Source organism: Brassica rapa, chromosome A08 (genome assembly GCF_000309985.2).
Source record: "Brassica rapa cultivar Chiifu-401-42 chromosome A08, CAAS_Brap_v3.01, whole genome shotgun sequence".
NCBI classification, from domain to species: domain Eukaryota; kingdom Viridiplantae; phylum Streptophyta; class Magnoliopsida; order Brassicales; family Brassicaceae; genus Brassica; species Brassica rapa.
This window is the reverse complement of record NC_024802.2, coordinates 20831910-20846061: the sequence shown is the minus strand read 5'-3', so window position 1 is coordinate 20846061 and position 14152 is coordinate 20831910. Positions and strand designations below refer to the sequence as shown.

General features: G+C 38.3%; 5 protein-coding genes and 1 non-coding gene across 6 annotated transcripts; 1 reads left to right on the top strand and 5 right to left on the bottom strand.

Moving 5' to 3' along the window:
• Positions 1–210: 210 nt before the first annotated feature.
• LOC103836159 (probable sugar phosphate/phosphate translocator At1g12500) lies at positions 211–2415 on the bottom strand. Its single transcript, XM_009112393.3, has 2 exons — positions 1545–2415; positions 211–994 (listed from the first exon to the last, which is right to left on the bottom strand). The coding sequence occupies exons 1-2, from the start codon at positions 2214–2216 to the stop codon at positions 581–583; spliced, it is 1086 nt and encodes a 361-aa protein (XP_009110641.2). The 5' UTR covers positions 2217–2415; the 3' UTR covers positions 211–580.
• Positions 2416–4780: 2365 nt separating this feature from the next.
• TRNAV-AAC lies at positions 4781–4854 on the bottom strand. The gene has a single exon. It is a non-coding gene; the product is annotated as a tRNA-Val (tRNA).
• A 32-nt stretch (positions 4855–4886) lies between these two features.
• On the bottom strand, positions 4887–6543 carry LOC103836158 (copper chaperone for superoxide dismutase, chloroplastic/cytosolic). Its single transcript, XM_009112392.3, has 6 exons — positions 6256–6543; positions 6128–6154; positions 5958–6030; positions 5732–5866; positions 5398–5621; positions 4887–5310 (listed from the first exon to the last, which is right to left on the bottom strand). The coding sequence occupies exons 1-6, from the start codon at positions 6481–6483 to the stop codon at positions 5047–5049; spliced, it is 951 nt and encodes a 316-aa protein (XP_009110640.1). The 5' UTR covers positions 6484–6543; the 3' UTR covers positions 4887–5046.
• A 437-nt stretch (positions 6544–6980) lies between these two features.
• On the bottom strand, positions 6981–7637 carry LOC103836290. The gene has a single exon (XM_009112532.2). It carries the CDS (start codon positions 7635–7637, stop codon positions 6981–6983), a length of 657 nt encoding a protein of 218 aa, XP_009110780.2.
• Positions 7638–8359: 722 nt separating this feature from the next.
• EXPA7 (expansin-A7) lies at positions 8360–9395 on the top strand. The gene is made up of 3 exons (NM_001302073.1): positions 8360–8522; positions 8632–8947; positions 9083–9395. The coding sequence occupies exons 1-3, from the start codon at positions 8360–8362 to the stop codon at positions 9393–9395; spliced, it is 792 nt and encodes a 263-aa protein (NP_001289002.1).
• Positions 9396–9573: 178 nt separating this feature from the next.
• Positions 9574–12388, bottom strand: LOC103836156 (protein HOTHEAD). Its single transcript, XM_009112389.3, has 5 exons — positions 12048–12388; positions 11601–11940; positions 10997–11298; positions 9934–10876; positions 9574–9841 (listed from the first exon to the last, which is right to left on the bottom strand). Exons 1-5 carry the CDS (start codon positions 12127–12129, stop codon positions 9796–9798), a joined length of 1713 nt encoding a protein of 570 aa, XP_009110637.1. The 5' UTR covers positions 12130–12388; the 3' UTR covers positions 9574–9795.
• Positions 12389–14152: the final 1764 nt, after the last annotated feature.

The following is a 14152-nucleotide window of genomic DNA, read 5'->3' as shown; positions in this document are numbered from 1 at the left end:
TGTAATTCCAAATTATTATAAGAATAAAAAATGTTGAAAATTGCAACACGTTATTTTAAAGAAAAAAGTAATATTGAAAATAGTAGCATGTTACAAGTACATATCTAGCAAGTTGTCAAAAAAGAAAAAGAAAGAGCAAGTTGCAAAGAAACAACAAAGTAAAATAATGTGCGAATTTAACCAACCAGATGACAATGCGATTCCACCTAATGGAAGAAAGAAATTTATTATTTTTAACTTTTTCCCCTTATGTTTCGATAATTTTGGTAATAAATTACAAACTATAAAACGAAATAATAATACAAGAGAAGAATTTAAAGAAAAATAAAAGAACGATACAATGTGTTTTCTTTTAATTCTGCCCCCTACTTTTCCACTTTTGTTATATATATATTACCCTTTTTAATTTTATATTTTCCCCCAATCAATCTCAACCATTTACAGTTACATTTCCCCCTCTCAAACCGGTTCAAAACAATAGCAGAATTTCAAAGAATCAAGATACTTTAACCGAAAAATACCATAAAATAAGAAATTACTTCACCGGTTTAAATCCAGTTTCTTTCCCCACTTTCACATTTCACTTCTGGTTAAGCAACTTGGATCTCTTCCTAGCTTCGCTGTAGAGAACCACTCCCATAATCGTGACGCCAAATCCAGCAACACCCATCACCGTCACCGGATTCCTAAATATCAAAACCGAGACTCCGGCAGCCACCGCGGCTTTTCCGTTACCTAAAACCTGCAAGGTGAGAGCACTTGTGTGCTTTGTCACCAAGAAGTTCGTCAAATTTACTAAATATGCCACTGTCGCATTCCCTGCGAGCAAGAAGATGATCAATGGATCGGTCCTCGCCTTTTCAATTAGGATCCTTAGTACGTTTCCTTCGATGTATAGCGTAAATGGTAGTAAGATACAAGCCGCCATTGGAGCCATGTAGAGCAGAAGATTCATTGAATGTAGCTTCTCTGATTCTGACGTCAGAATAATCCCCTGCAAAATACACAAAACATGGTCAAAACCAAACTAAACCGATCTTAATAAAGATCAAACCGGATTCGAACCGAACTGAACTTCCGACCAAAGTGAGATCCGAACTAGTAAATTCAGACATTCAGACATTTGTTGTAATAACGGAAACCAAACGCAATTCGGACACAAACTCCGGTTTAATTGATACTAAACTGTAATTCCGACCAATTCAAACCGGATTCGAACTGAACTGAACTTCCGACCAAAGTGAGATCAGAACTAGCAGATTCCGACATAGAGACATTTGTTGTAATAAAACCGACTTCGACCAAAAATTCTGATTCAATCCATAGTAAACTATAAAACCGACCAAACCAATTAAATAAAGACCAAACCGGATTCGAACTGTACTTGAAGTCTTCCGACCGAAGTGAGATCAAAACTACATTAGTAGTTTCAGACATTGAGACATTTGTTGTAATAAAACCGATTTCGAACACAAATCCCGGTTCAATTCATACTAAACTGTAAAATCAACTAAACAAAACCGGTTAATCGTTAACTACCATACCTGGACGACGGATTTAAGAGCTCTACCGGCGGTGGAAGCGACGCAAATGAGGAAACCAAAGAGATGAAACGAAGGCTCGGAGTTAGAAGCGAGAACTATGCCGGAAACGACGGGAAGCAAAGCCAAGTAAACTTCGGTGGACTCTGTTTTACAGGTAATGAGGAAAGAGAAGACGGCGGTGAAGAACGGCGTGGTGGCTCCGATCGCCTGATTAAAAGAAACAGGGATGTAACGGAGAGAAGTGTTGCCGCACACTACGGATAGGCAAAAGATCGCCGAGAGTGCAAGAATCTTCAGAAACTGACGGCGGGAGAGGATGTGCTGACGCGGCACGATACCGGCGATGTTGATGACGGCGGAGCTGTAGGCGGCGCAGGAGAGCATGTGCGTCATGGTCAAGAAGATTGGATAGCGGAAGCCGTAGTAGAAGAGGAGGTACTTGTTCAGGAGGAGGACTCCTATGTTGGAACCGAACCAGGCAGCGATAATCGCCGCCGTGAGGACGGAGGGAGATACTGTGGGGGAGGAGAGGAAGAAGGGTTTTCCATTGGAGGAGGCGGAGGAGTGTGGAGGTGTTCCGGGGATGTCGATGACTGTTGGTGTGGTGGTGGCGGCGGCGTCGAACCTCGGGTTGCTCATCCGCCGCGTGGTCCATGATTGAGCTTCCACCATTTTAGTTAGAGAGAGGCTTTTTTTTTCTTGTCTGAGATCTGAGTGTGGTAGGAAGTAGAAGAAAGAGGAAGAAGATGAATGTATATCGAACGGTGGAGATTTAGATTCAGCTGTAAAGTGATATCAGTCGTTGGATCTGATAGTTGGAGGGAATACTTTTATTTTAAATTAAAAAGAAGAAAAAAATCTAACGAAATTAATTTTAAGATTCGAAGTCTTGTGTTCGGAGTTCAAGCATGAGTCAGAAGTGTCGGTAGTAGGTCCATGTTTATGATCCAACGGAAGCAATCCTCTACGGCGCAGCCTAATTTAAATTCCCCTTTAATGACGCATCCTAATTAATAATTATGAACCCACTAATAATTAGCCGTTCTTTGTCTCTTTTTTTCAAGTTTTGTTTTGATAATTGTCAATAATACAAATACACAATAGTAGCTTTGGTGTTGAAAGAATTGGAAAATCTCATCATTAATCCTACAATTCCGTGAAGTTTTTTTTTGGTATCTTTCAAGACTAAACTTGCATTCTGTAAATGTTGAAAGTTGTGGGTCTATGTATATAAAGTAAGTGTAAACGCGCTTTGTGTATATAATTGTTTAATTTTGAACAGTACATTGAAAATAAATTACATTTGACCATAGTACATTGTAATAAAGGTTGTAACATATACCTTTAACAAAATAGGTTGTTACATATACCAAAAACAAATCAGATCTGTGAAGTAATAACGCGATTTTTCTTTCACATTAGCATTAATCACGCGTTTAGTTTGCCATTAAAAAGACTAAATGTGTGATCTAGGTATATGTGTGCATCATGGCATGTGCCACTGCCACATGATACCTTCAAGTAGTTTATCTAGTTACTGCTGAGTCACTAAAAGTTGAATACCAATTATGGTAAGAAACAAAAAAGTGTGACTTAAAAAAATAGATCATAGTTCTAGAAAAGAAGTCTTGGCCAATAGCATGTAATATTCTTCGCAAAATTTAATGCTTGATTTCTGTAAAATATTTTCTTTATTTCATTCCATTGGTTGTTTTGGGTTCTTCACTTGTCATTTTGCTAACGGTTCATGCATGCGATTTTGTAAGATGGCTTTAATAGTTACAAATATCACTTTTTCAAAAGGAAAAAGGAAATAACAACTTGCATCCAAGTGGATTCGAACAATATATCACTCATGTGATAGAAAGTAAAATTAAAATGGTGTGGAGTAGAAATTTGTGAGAATATCTTTATTTTTAAGTCAACGAATGAGTGTTTTTTAAAAGATAAGTATTTTAACTGTACAGTCATATTTTATTTTATTTTAAACAATTAAACCATACAACATTTTGGTAGTGTTATTTTAAGTGACAGTCAGAATTTTTTTTTATTGAGAACTTCTTTTCTTTTTATTTTTCAATTATATGAGAAACTCTATTTAAACTTTTTACCAAAAAAAAAACTCTATTTAAACTCTTGTAAATGTCTTAATCAATTACAAGGTGAAAAATTATTTTTCCATTGACAAAAAAAAAGAGAAAATGTCCCACTTTGAAAAGGAATAAATACATTATGAAGTTTGAAACACAGAAAAGAGATTTACACCAAAAGAATAACACATAAAGGAGAAAAACATGATTTTAGCCTTTGTATTATACGATATGATCTTATATGTCCAATTTTAAGATGTGTATCTATCAATAAATCATTTTCTCGTAGGTCCTTACCTATTTTCTTACCGCACGCAAGCGTTTTTTTAATATGGAGAGTTCTTACATAATAGATAATACATTTTTTTTATAATCATGTTAAATATAATAAATAATACATGGATCGGACTCCTAAAAACAGTTATCTATGAATATGAAGATATATTTGTCAACGATATGGAGACACATATAATATAATCTAAGTGTTTAGTATTAATACACTAATACGCACGTACGAGTATCGATCCGTAATACGAGTGTATGAAGGAGCTATCTTTACTTAGAAGGACCATCAAACTTTTGCATTTTGTAGTCCTTTTGCAAACTACCTCAGTACCTTGAGATAAAATCCAATGAATGATGATAAATGATTACGCCACGACGCTTTGTAACAAACCTAAAATGATGGATGCCTACGTTACTACGTTTATATTTACAATAATCCTTTTATTTTCTGGAGTATGCTTTAATCTTTACCCAAAAGAAAATAATGATGTAATGAATCGGTAACAAAAGAAGAAAATTAGAATCAGTAATAAACTAAAATAGTATAGTACATTCAGTATATGTGATTTATTTCTGTCAATGTGAGGTTGTTTACTGTTATATGATGATTTATTTCTGTCTATATAGCACATCACATGTTCTTTGGTGTTTTAAATACTTCTTATGTTTATCTACAATAATAATAAATCATGTGGGGGCAGACTGCTGTAGTAACCATTTGTTTCCATGTGCAACCCAACTTTGGTGGGCCTAATAATAGTGGGACTAAAGCTATTTGCATGGGGCCGTAAAACAGTCAGCAGCAAAACATTATCCACAACATTTGGTCAATACAAAAAAGAGAAAATATTCTAATAACAATGGCTTCGCCCGGGTTCGAACCGGAGACCTTCAGTGTGTTAGACTGACGTGATAACCAACTACACCACGAAACCTCTTGTGTACTCAACTAACAACCATCTTTCTAGATTAAATACAAACTGCCAAGCTCTTGGCCTTGCTAAGCTGTTAAGTCGAGTTTGGTACAATACAAGAAGCTTTTATTGTTTCAAGACAGTCTTTGAATTTGAACCAAAACAAAGTCTTAAAGTGCTACAAGACGTAATGTAGTCTCAATATCTTATTGTTTAATTACTGGTAACGAAATCGCTGTCTGTAGCTTCCCAAATGACAGTACCATCACAAGTACAAAGCTTCTTGTAGTTTTCTCCAACTCCTGCGCTTCTAGCAATCACTGCAGCTGTTAATCCAGGCCCTGAGTTCTTATCCTCTGTCTTGTAAACCACCACGGCTCTCCCAATTAGATCCACAACCTTGAGCTTCTCTTTCTTCCCCGTGTAAAACGCCTCTCCGCTTTGGTCTGCCTCTAGTGTTCCCAGGCCGCCCAATGGCTTCACAGAAGAAAACAAACACAAACGGTAAATACTTTTGAATTTTTAAAGAACAATGTGATGTTTTTTAGAGTGAGCTTGACAAACCTCTGTGTGGGTATGATCTTGAAGTGGGTTGTACAAGTTCCCGGTGCTGGCTGCTCCGTTTGTGAGATCTCCATACTCGTTGATACACCAACTGTGTTTACCGGGAGACAAGCCAGTAAAGTTGGCTTCAATCCTCGCGAGCTCCATACTGACCTGAGCAAATCTAACCACCCCAAAGATGTCTGGTCCTTTGAACTCCGCCACTGCAGCCGAGACCAAGAAGTCTGCCAAACACGTCACAAAGTACATGTTATCGATGGAAAGACAGTTCACATAAACCAATCTAAGAGCTCCTACAGGTTCTATGAGAGAGCTGAGAGAAAAGATAGCTAACCTTGAGGAACACCTTGGCCAATCAAACGAGCTTTACGACCGGTTTGCTCCAAAGCTTGAGTCATAGCCTTAACAGGAGAAGATCCAAGTATCCTCACAACTTGGTTAGGCAGATCCACCTCCACTTTCTCAATCCCTTTTGCCAATTCCATCACACACGACAAGCAACAAGAACTTAAATAAACCAAAACAAGAACAGAACTTAAATAAACTCAAAAAGAAACTACCTTCAACAGTTTCTAACTTGTTCTTCACGGCGTTAACACAACCCTCACACTTCATATCCACCATGAACTCAGTCTAGAAACAACCAACCAACATAAGCTCTCAGTATCTGAATCTTAAGTTCTTGTAGTAACTGAAGTGATGTTTCTAGAGAGTAAAGAGAAAGACTTACAAGAAGCTGAGGCATGACTCGATCCTCCTGCAAGAAAACAAAAAAAGTCAGCTACTTTATTAATTAAACCATCGAATTAAGAAAAGGGCAAAGCTAAAGATTGAAACTTGTAATAGAATTGAGCAAACCTGACGGAGATTACGATCGGAAACGGGGACGGTCGTCATCGGAGAGCTAGCGAAGCTTCGTGAAAGCCCCAAGCGACGTGGAGACGATCGGGGGAGGAAGGAGAGATTGGGAGATTGGGATTTAGTAGAGGAAGATGAGGAAGAGGAGAGGGCGATCGCGATTGGAATCGCAGACGCGGCGGCTACGGCGGCTGTAGTCGTTGCCACTGACCGCAGAAATGATGCCATTCCTTTCCTTCTTCAGCTTTTTATTTTATTTTTATCCTTTCACATTCACAAAGTCACTACCTTTAAAATTTTATCATTTTTATTTTATTATTTTATACACACTTCTAGATTTCAAAAGCAATTTGTCTTTTGTCTTTGTAAGTAGAGTCGTTTAAAAGATTAGTTTTGAATCTTTTGACTCATTAATTTCATTTAGTGCTACTATCCTAAACGTAAATAACATCATATATAATTTTTTTTTAAGTTGCATGGATACCAAGTAGCATAAAAGTCAAAATAATCTAAGCCAAAACCAAGAGGATGTTCAGGACCTTCTTTTTTTGGTAAAATGTTAAGCTTACCATTTTCTGAGAAGAGATTACAGTGTTGTTGTTGAACAACTTATTACAAGGAGGAAACAGAAGAAGAAGTACAGAAAAAAGACAATACGAGAACTAAGGACAACAGAAGACAAAGCAGAACACCGAGAGACTGCGAGAGACTGAAAGACAGGCCAACTAAGGCGGGAAGAAAGAGCGAGATGAGAGGAACAGCAGCAAGTAGGAGGCTGATCCCTCACGAGGCGGTGGCAGCGAAAGGAGACGATCCCTCATCAAGCGGTCAACCCTGGAGATGATCGCAGCTTCGGTAGATGAAACTTGACGGAAGATGCGATGGTTCCTCTCATTCCACAGACAGTAAACAATGACCTGCGCCAAAAGCTTAATAACAGTTGCAGCACCAGGACAAGAGGCAATGTAAGGCCTGTCGATGATGGTGATAACAGAGTCTAGGGAGACCGGCGGAGTAGAAAACATCCATCCAGCAAAATGAGACCAAACTGCTGAGGAAAAAGTACAGTTGAAGAACATATGAGCATGAGATTCCAGACCCGAGGAGCAGAGGGTACATGCTGCTGGGACCGTCATTCCCCATGAGATTAGCCTGTCCCTAGTAGGCAACCTTGCTAACACTGTCATCCAAGATACAAAGGAGAATCTAGAAACCGCTTCTTTGAACCAAACAAGATTACACCAAGGAACGACAGGAGATCTTTGTCTCAAGAGATTCCACGTTGCTTTTGATGAAAATCTCTTAGAGAAAGACCAATCAGCCCAATCACCATTCCGCCAAAGGAAAACGTCCTTCCCGCGCGAGTCTGATGGAGGCTGCATAGTTGAGAGAACCAGTTGAAGAGTTTCAGCTTCGTGAGATCGAGCTGGAGGAAGAAACCAATCTCCATTGGCAGCAGCCGAGGAGACAGTAGAATGTAACGGGATTTGTAAATCCCTCGGCCCTCTAGCACCAAAGACAGAGATTTCCTGGTGGATGGTCTCCAGGTCAGTGTTAACTTCTTAATCTGCTCTGCTCTCTAATTTGGACAAAATTATAAACTTTTTTTTTTTGAACACATACAAAATTATAAACTTAAAATTCATAATTTAGTATTTACAATAATTGTCAACATTAGTGTTTCAGAAAAAAAAAATCATTGGAAAGAAATTCATTACAATTGTGTGAATGTAGTGTATAATATTCATAGACGCACGTAGGAGATTGGATAAGGTCGGTACAAGAACCGCCTATAGAACCTGCTCGCACGTCAATTTGAAAACTTGTAATATATTCTTAAACTTCACTTAAACAATAATTTGACTTGTTTTCTCTAGTGATTTTTTAATAGTTCTATTGCAAAAATTCAACGAAATGAAACCAATTTCATTCAGTACGGACAAACGTCTACATTAAACACACAGAAAATGAATCATGGCCCTCACGTAGTCACCACTACTATCGTTGAAAAGCCCCATCTATATAACTCTGGCTCTAAGTCGATTACTTCATCAACAAACAAACCAAAAAGACCAACCCATCGAAAACAAAAAGGATACAAAAGATGGGTCCAGTCTCAAGTTCTTGGAGCTTCAACAAATTCTTTGCTATAGTTTTCGTCGTATTCGCTATCTCTGGTGAGTTTGTCGCCGGATATTACAAGCCCAGCCCGTGGAGATACGCTCATGCCACTTTCTACGGCGACGAAACCGGTAGTGAAACCATGGGTACGTAACAATATATATTTCGCTCTCATGTACATATACGATACTATCACCAAGATCAAAAACATGTGCAAATTTTTAAAAAAATTTTGATTTATTCATATATATTCAGGTGGTGCATGTGGGTATGGAAACCTGTTTAACAGCGGATACGGCTTGGCCACAGCGGCGCTAAGCACGACGTTGTTCAAAGACGGTTATGGATGCGGCCAATGTTTCCAAATAATGTGTGTGAAGTCGAAACATTGTTACTATGGAAACCCATCGACGGTGGTCACAGCTACAAACCTTTGCCCTCCTAATTGGTACCAAGACTCCAATAATGGTGGTTGGTGTAACCCTCCTAGAACCCATTTCGATATGGCTAAACCGGCTTTCATGAAACTCGCTAACTGGAAGGCCGGTATCATCCCTGTTGCATACCGCAGGTATATCATATACCCCATAATTGATAAATGTTTATAGTCATATAACTATAAATACGACACCTAGAAACTCATACTCCAAAATTATATTTATGTAACTAATATATATATATATGCTATGCGATTGATATAATGTAGAGTCGCATGCAAAAGGAGTGGAGGTATGAGGTTTCAGTTCCAAGGCAATGCTTATTGGCTTCTCATCTTCGTCATGAATGTTGGCGGTGCCGGAGACATAAAGAGCATGGCCGTGAAAGGTAGTCGGACTAATTGGATAAGCATGAGCCACAACTGGGGGGCTTCTTACCAAGCCTTTTCCTCTCTCTATGGTCAGTCCCTCTCTTTCCGGGTCACTTCTTACACAACCGGTGAAACCGTCTATGCTTGGAACGTTGCTCCGTCTAACTGGAACGCTGGCATGACTTACAAGAGTAGTGCCAATTTCCGCTAAAATCAATTACAGCTTTTTCTCTTGTAATGATTTATCCCTTCTGTTTTTATTTTGTTGCTTTTGGGACTTAAGTTTCGGTGGCCTTTTTGTTGTGGGATTATATATAGGCCCGGCTTTGTGTTATACAATGTATGTACGTATGTAATTCTGATGTAACTCTTCATAATCAAAGTCACGATGATGAAGTCAATGCTACTTCTTGATCAGAAGACTTTCATTTCGTAAAGACATGTGGAAACTTTTATTTTTGTGTGATTGTGAAAACTTTCTAACAATAAATCACATTTTCTAACAAGAAAATTACTACGGATAATTTATAAGCAGCTACTGAAAACATTGATCAATGAGATCTTGATTCTTTTGTAACAACGTCTCCATACTCTGATACGAGATCAAAACGCTACTTATTGGTGAGTCTCTCTCTCATGATCTTCACACCCATATACCTGCATGCAAATATTCAAGCCAACGAAAAAACAGCCGTTAGTGAAAAATGTAAATGATCAATATAGCATATAGAAGCAAATATCTGTTTCACCTGCCAAGCATCATAACGGTGGCTTGAGGGTTTGTACCGGGACAATAGCCAACGGTGGACATGTCAATGACTCTTAGTCGGTCGATACCAATAACTTTATAATCCCCATCGACCACTCTACCAACAACACATCCTCCATGGTAATGCCAAATTGTTGTAACCGTATGTTGGCAAAATTCCTCAGCTGATGGAGGCAATGAGGCTCCAGGACCACTGCGAGGTGGCCTCAGATTGACTGGAGTACTGGCCGTAAGGTTAAGCAAATATTCAAAAGGCATATCCGCATACTTAAACCGTGCAAACGCCTTAGATTGCACAACTCTCTCTATAGTTTGGATCCCTCGAACGCATCTTTTTAGGTCGTCCGGGTGTTGGAAATAATTAAAAGTCACAACTGGGTTGTCATTCGGGTTCCGGGTCCGGAGCTCCAAATGACCCGTGGATAATGGACCCATTACTTTCTCTAAAATAAATCCTCCTTGAAAAGGTTGCGCTGATGATAACTTCATTGAGTTTGACTCTAATAAGGTTGCCTTTGGAGAAAACATTGCATAGTAGTCTCTAGCGGAGGAACCACTACCACTACTACCACCACCGCCAAAATTCTCTCCACCGGCAGCTTCAACGTATGTTCCTTCGCCAGTAATTCCAACTACCTCGATGAGTGAGACCTCAACGGGGACCGGAGAAGGGATGAACACGGCGTTCATAGGGTTGTCGTACATCCCTTGACCCACGTGAGGCTGGTCCATCACCACCGTGATATTTTGGGCCTGTAGTTGAGCTGATGGCCCGACGCCGCTTAGCATAAGGAGCTGTGGGCTCCCTAGGGTTCCGGCGGATACTATGATCTCATTAGATGAGCCTTCCTTTAAGTAAGCTCGGTGGGCCTGACCGGTCCGGTCTCGGTACACAACTCCGTTGGCTATTGGCTTGGTGGTACCTTAAACGCGTATAACTGATAATTAGCTAATCATACATTTCAATATACAGTCATATATTAATATTTAAACTACCATAAAATGTAAAGTAAAAAGTATGTTACTAGTACCACATTAAGTACCTCGAGTCCGAAACAATATCCGGTGGACAGTAGCATGCAAAAGGACGGTGATACCATTAGGATCGGCGTACTCCAGCAAATCGGCGGCGGTGTGTCTATCACCGTTATGATCAAAAATAGTACCTCCAAATTTCGTGCCATTGATGTGATCATAAGTGAAACCATTATTTGGGACGATTCCAACTTCCAATAAGCCATCTCTAACGGCGGTTTGCCACCGTCCCATCGGCGGCTGAAACGCCACTTTGGCTTCTACCCAACTGTACGACTCGTTCGCTAGTCCTCCGTCCCAACCCATGTTTCTAACAACATTTCAATTCGTGCTAATTAATTATTATAAACGCAACAACCAACAACAGCCATAAATATTTTGGCGCAAAAAAAATAAAAATAAAATAAAACATATATTTTTTTGCAGAGTAATAGTTTATGCTGTATAGTAATAGCTAATATGTATATATATACGTAAGTACCGTGCATGATAAAGTTAATAAGTTGTGTTAAAAATGCTGAAACACACATAAATATCGAAATTCATCGTACTCAAAATGTATATGTAGATAAAAGTGCATGGAATAGACTATACATGTGCACTGCCACTAACCTAACATATTTGGTACCGGCACGTGTGTAGAAGCCGGCGTTGAGAGCGCTTCCGCCGCCGAGAACTCTAGCACGTGCGTTAATGACGCCATCCTCCGATATGAAACGCTGAGACGGTGAGGCTTCGGACAAATCAGAAAGAGCGGCTCCGAAAGCCGAGAGCCTCGTGATATTTGGGTTATTGTATGGCGCGCCACCGCGTTCCAGTAGCAAAACGCTAGAATTTTGAGATAGCGTTGCGGCTAGAGGGCATCCGGCGGTCCCGCCACCGATTATGATATAGTCGTAGTACGACGTCGTTGGACTCCCTGTCGCGTCGCGCATGAAGGAGTAGTTTGGAGCTGCGATAAATTAGGTAAAACTGTATAAATCCACACACTAACGCACATATATATAAACTATATGCGAATGTAGAATACTAGAATGTAAATGCATATTAATTAATTACCTTTGTCAGAATAACAAATTGGAGAATGCAGGAACAAAGAAAGAGCAGCAAAGAATCTCCATAACCATACTCTATCCATCATGAAGTTAGAACAAATATTTAGAGTAGAACTCTGTCACTTTGTATATATCAAGTGCCAATGTGAAAGAAATGTTCGACCCTTTCTTTATATATATAACTAGCTAGAGGCAATGTGAGAGTCCATATAATTCTGAGGAATGCAACACCAAAATTCTATGTCTACTTTCATGGACACGTGTCAACCTGTGGAGCATATAAAAGTTCAGAAAGTTTTTTAAATGGTAATAATTTTAAAGAAAATGCAAATTATATGGAGTAACACGAGAAAATAAACTAAATGGACCGATAAAACTTATAGGGAATGCATTAAATAAACTGCTACACTTACCTGTCAATCTTGGACATGAATAAAGAAATCTGGAAATATAAATTTGTGATAATTATTATATAGATATAGTATGTTTTGATGACAAACCTCCATTTTAATAGAGTTGGTTACAGTTAAAATGCACCAACTCTTTTTTTTCGTATGATCATAATAAGCCTAATATGTTAGGTGGAAACAATGAACATAGTTCTGATTGAATGAAACGAAAATTAGCATTACTGCTCATCACTTTTAGGAAGAATAATATTTACAATTACTAATAGACTACGCCGATGACCAGTTTTAGGTGGTATTTAGTGATGATTTTAAATATGTTTGTACTTGCAATAGTTTAAATGTGATAATCTCGCTTGATTTATCTTCTTTATTTGTTACTTCCTCGATTAATACAGCAGAAGTACAACCACAAGAAATATTGTTCACCAAGTCTTAATGGTTAGTCGCGTCCAGCAAAATATGGTATATTTGAGGCATTTTAATTCGTTCTACGACCATTAGTTGACGAGTGAGTTTTCAATAAAATAGAATCGTTGTGTAAATTCATTCATTAATTATAATTTACTGTATTTTCTTTTTGATAGTTGAAAATAAATTACCTGTCAACATTTATATGCTTTTCATTATTGAAATTTGGCTAGACAAGAACGTAATACGATATGAAAAAGAAAGGAAGAGGACAACAAATGGCCGAAGATTTTGGTTGCTATTCATTAATGGTCGGCTAGCAGTTACTTCAATGAAAATATATGATGATAGTTTACCAGGGGGAAAAACCGAGTGGCCGACTAGATTAATAAACCGTGTATCCTAGCAATCCTTATTGGTATATATTTATGGCTGGCCTCATAATATGAAAGCCACAAGCCTAATGTATGTATATATATGAGCAAATTAATTGTTACCTCTATTCCACTTTCTACAGACCATGATTACCACTACATTACATAGACTGACCGACGTTACTTGTCATTTTATTTTATGGCTGCTGAAATGGAGAATATTTACGAAGGACGCAAGTTCAATTTTTTTTTGTTTACACTGAGAGCTAGTTTTGGTATTGTTGTTGCGTCACTACCCGACTCCTAATTTGCATTATGCATGTTAATTAAATACAAAATCACAAAGTGTGGCTTGTTTGATTCAAGCACTCCTTAGTCCTTACCCTTGTCCCTTTGGCACGAAAGTGAAAATGGTTCTAGCGGAGCTTAAAATGCTTGATTAGCAATTTCTGTTATGAACTTACTTTTGAATGTATGATGCCAATATTTTACGAGCAAAAAACAGTTGTTTTTTTTTATAACAGATCATACAGTTTTTTAAAACCAATTGGTTCTAATTGTTTACTAGTAGAATTGTACTCTTTTTGTATGTTCGATGTTACATAGGTCATAGCCTCATAGGGTGTCTTTGTTGAAATAAAACTATGATTAATATATCAAATTATGGGCCAAACTATGTGCATGGTCTCGATTCAACTACAAAAAGAAAACGGGCTAAACGCCCATTATATATTTTCGGTATCCCTTTTTGTCAATATAAGTTCTGACAAAAAAACACTCCTATGATGGGCTTTTATTTTCTGGATAGTTGCATTTAAGTTGTTAAACTCCAAAAGTTAATAATACTACATAGACCAGGACAGGAGTATGAGATATTCAAAAACTTAAATGCAACCATATGTCAAGTGAATTTTATA

Coding starts and splice junctions, on each gene's coding strand:
- LOC103836159 (XM_009112393.3), bottom strand. CDS start 2,216: ATGGTGGAAGCTCAATCATGGACCACGCGGCGGATGAGCAACCCGAGG. Junction 995..1,544: donor CTCTTAAATCCGTCGTCCAG/GTATGGTAGTTA, acceptor TGTATTTTGCAG/GGGATTATTCTGACGTCAGA.
- LOC103836158 (XM_009112392.3), bottom strand. CDS start 6,483: ATGGCATCATTTCTGCGGTCAGTGGCAACGACTACAGCCGCCGTAGCC. Junction 5,622..5,731: donor TGGCCAAGGTGTTCCTCAAG/GTTAGCTATCTT, acceptor CGTGTTTGGCAG/ACTTCTTGGTCTCGGCTGCA. Junction 5,311..5,397: donor AAGATCATACCCACACAGAG/GTTTGTCAAGCT, acceptor TCTTCTGTGAAG/CCATTGGGCGGCCTGGGAAC.
- LOC103836290 (XM_009112532.2), bottom strand. CDS start 7,637: ATGCAGCCTCCATCAGACTCGCGCGGGAAGGACGTTTTCCTTTGGCGG.
- EXPA7 (NM_001302073.1), top strand. CDS start 8,360: ATGGGTCCAGTCTCAAGTTCTTGGAGCTTCAACAAATTCTTTGCTATA. Junction 8,523..8,631: donor AACCGGTAGTGAAACCATGG/GTACGTAACAAT, acceptor ATATATATTCAG/GTGGTGCATGTGGGTATGGA. Junction 8,948..9,082: donor ATCCCTGTTGCATACCGCAG/GTATATCATATA, acceptor GATATAATGTAG/AGTCGCATGCAAAAGGAGTG.
- LOC103836156 (XM_009112389.3), bottom strand. CDS start 12,129: ATGATGGATAGAGTATGGTTATGGAGATTCTTTGCTGCTCTTTCTTTG. Junction 11,941..12,047: donor AATTTGTTATTCTGACAAAG/GTAATTAATTAA, acceptor AATTTATCGCAG/CTCCAAACTACTCCTTCATG. Junction 11,299..11,600: donor GCCGGTACCAAATATGTTAG/GTTAGTGGCAGT, acceptor AAATGTTGTTAG/AAACATGGGTTGGGACGGAG.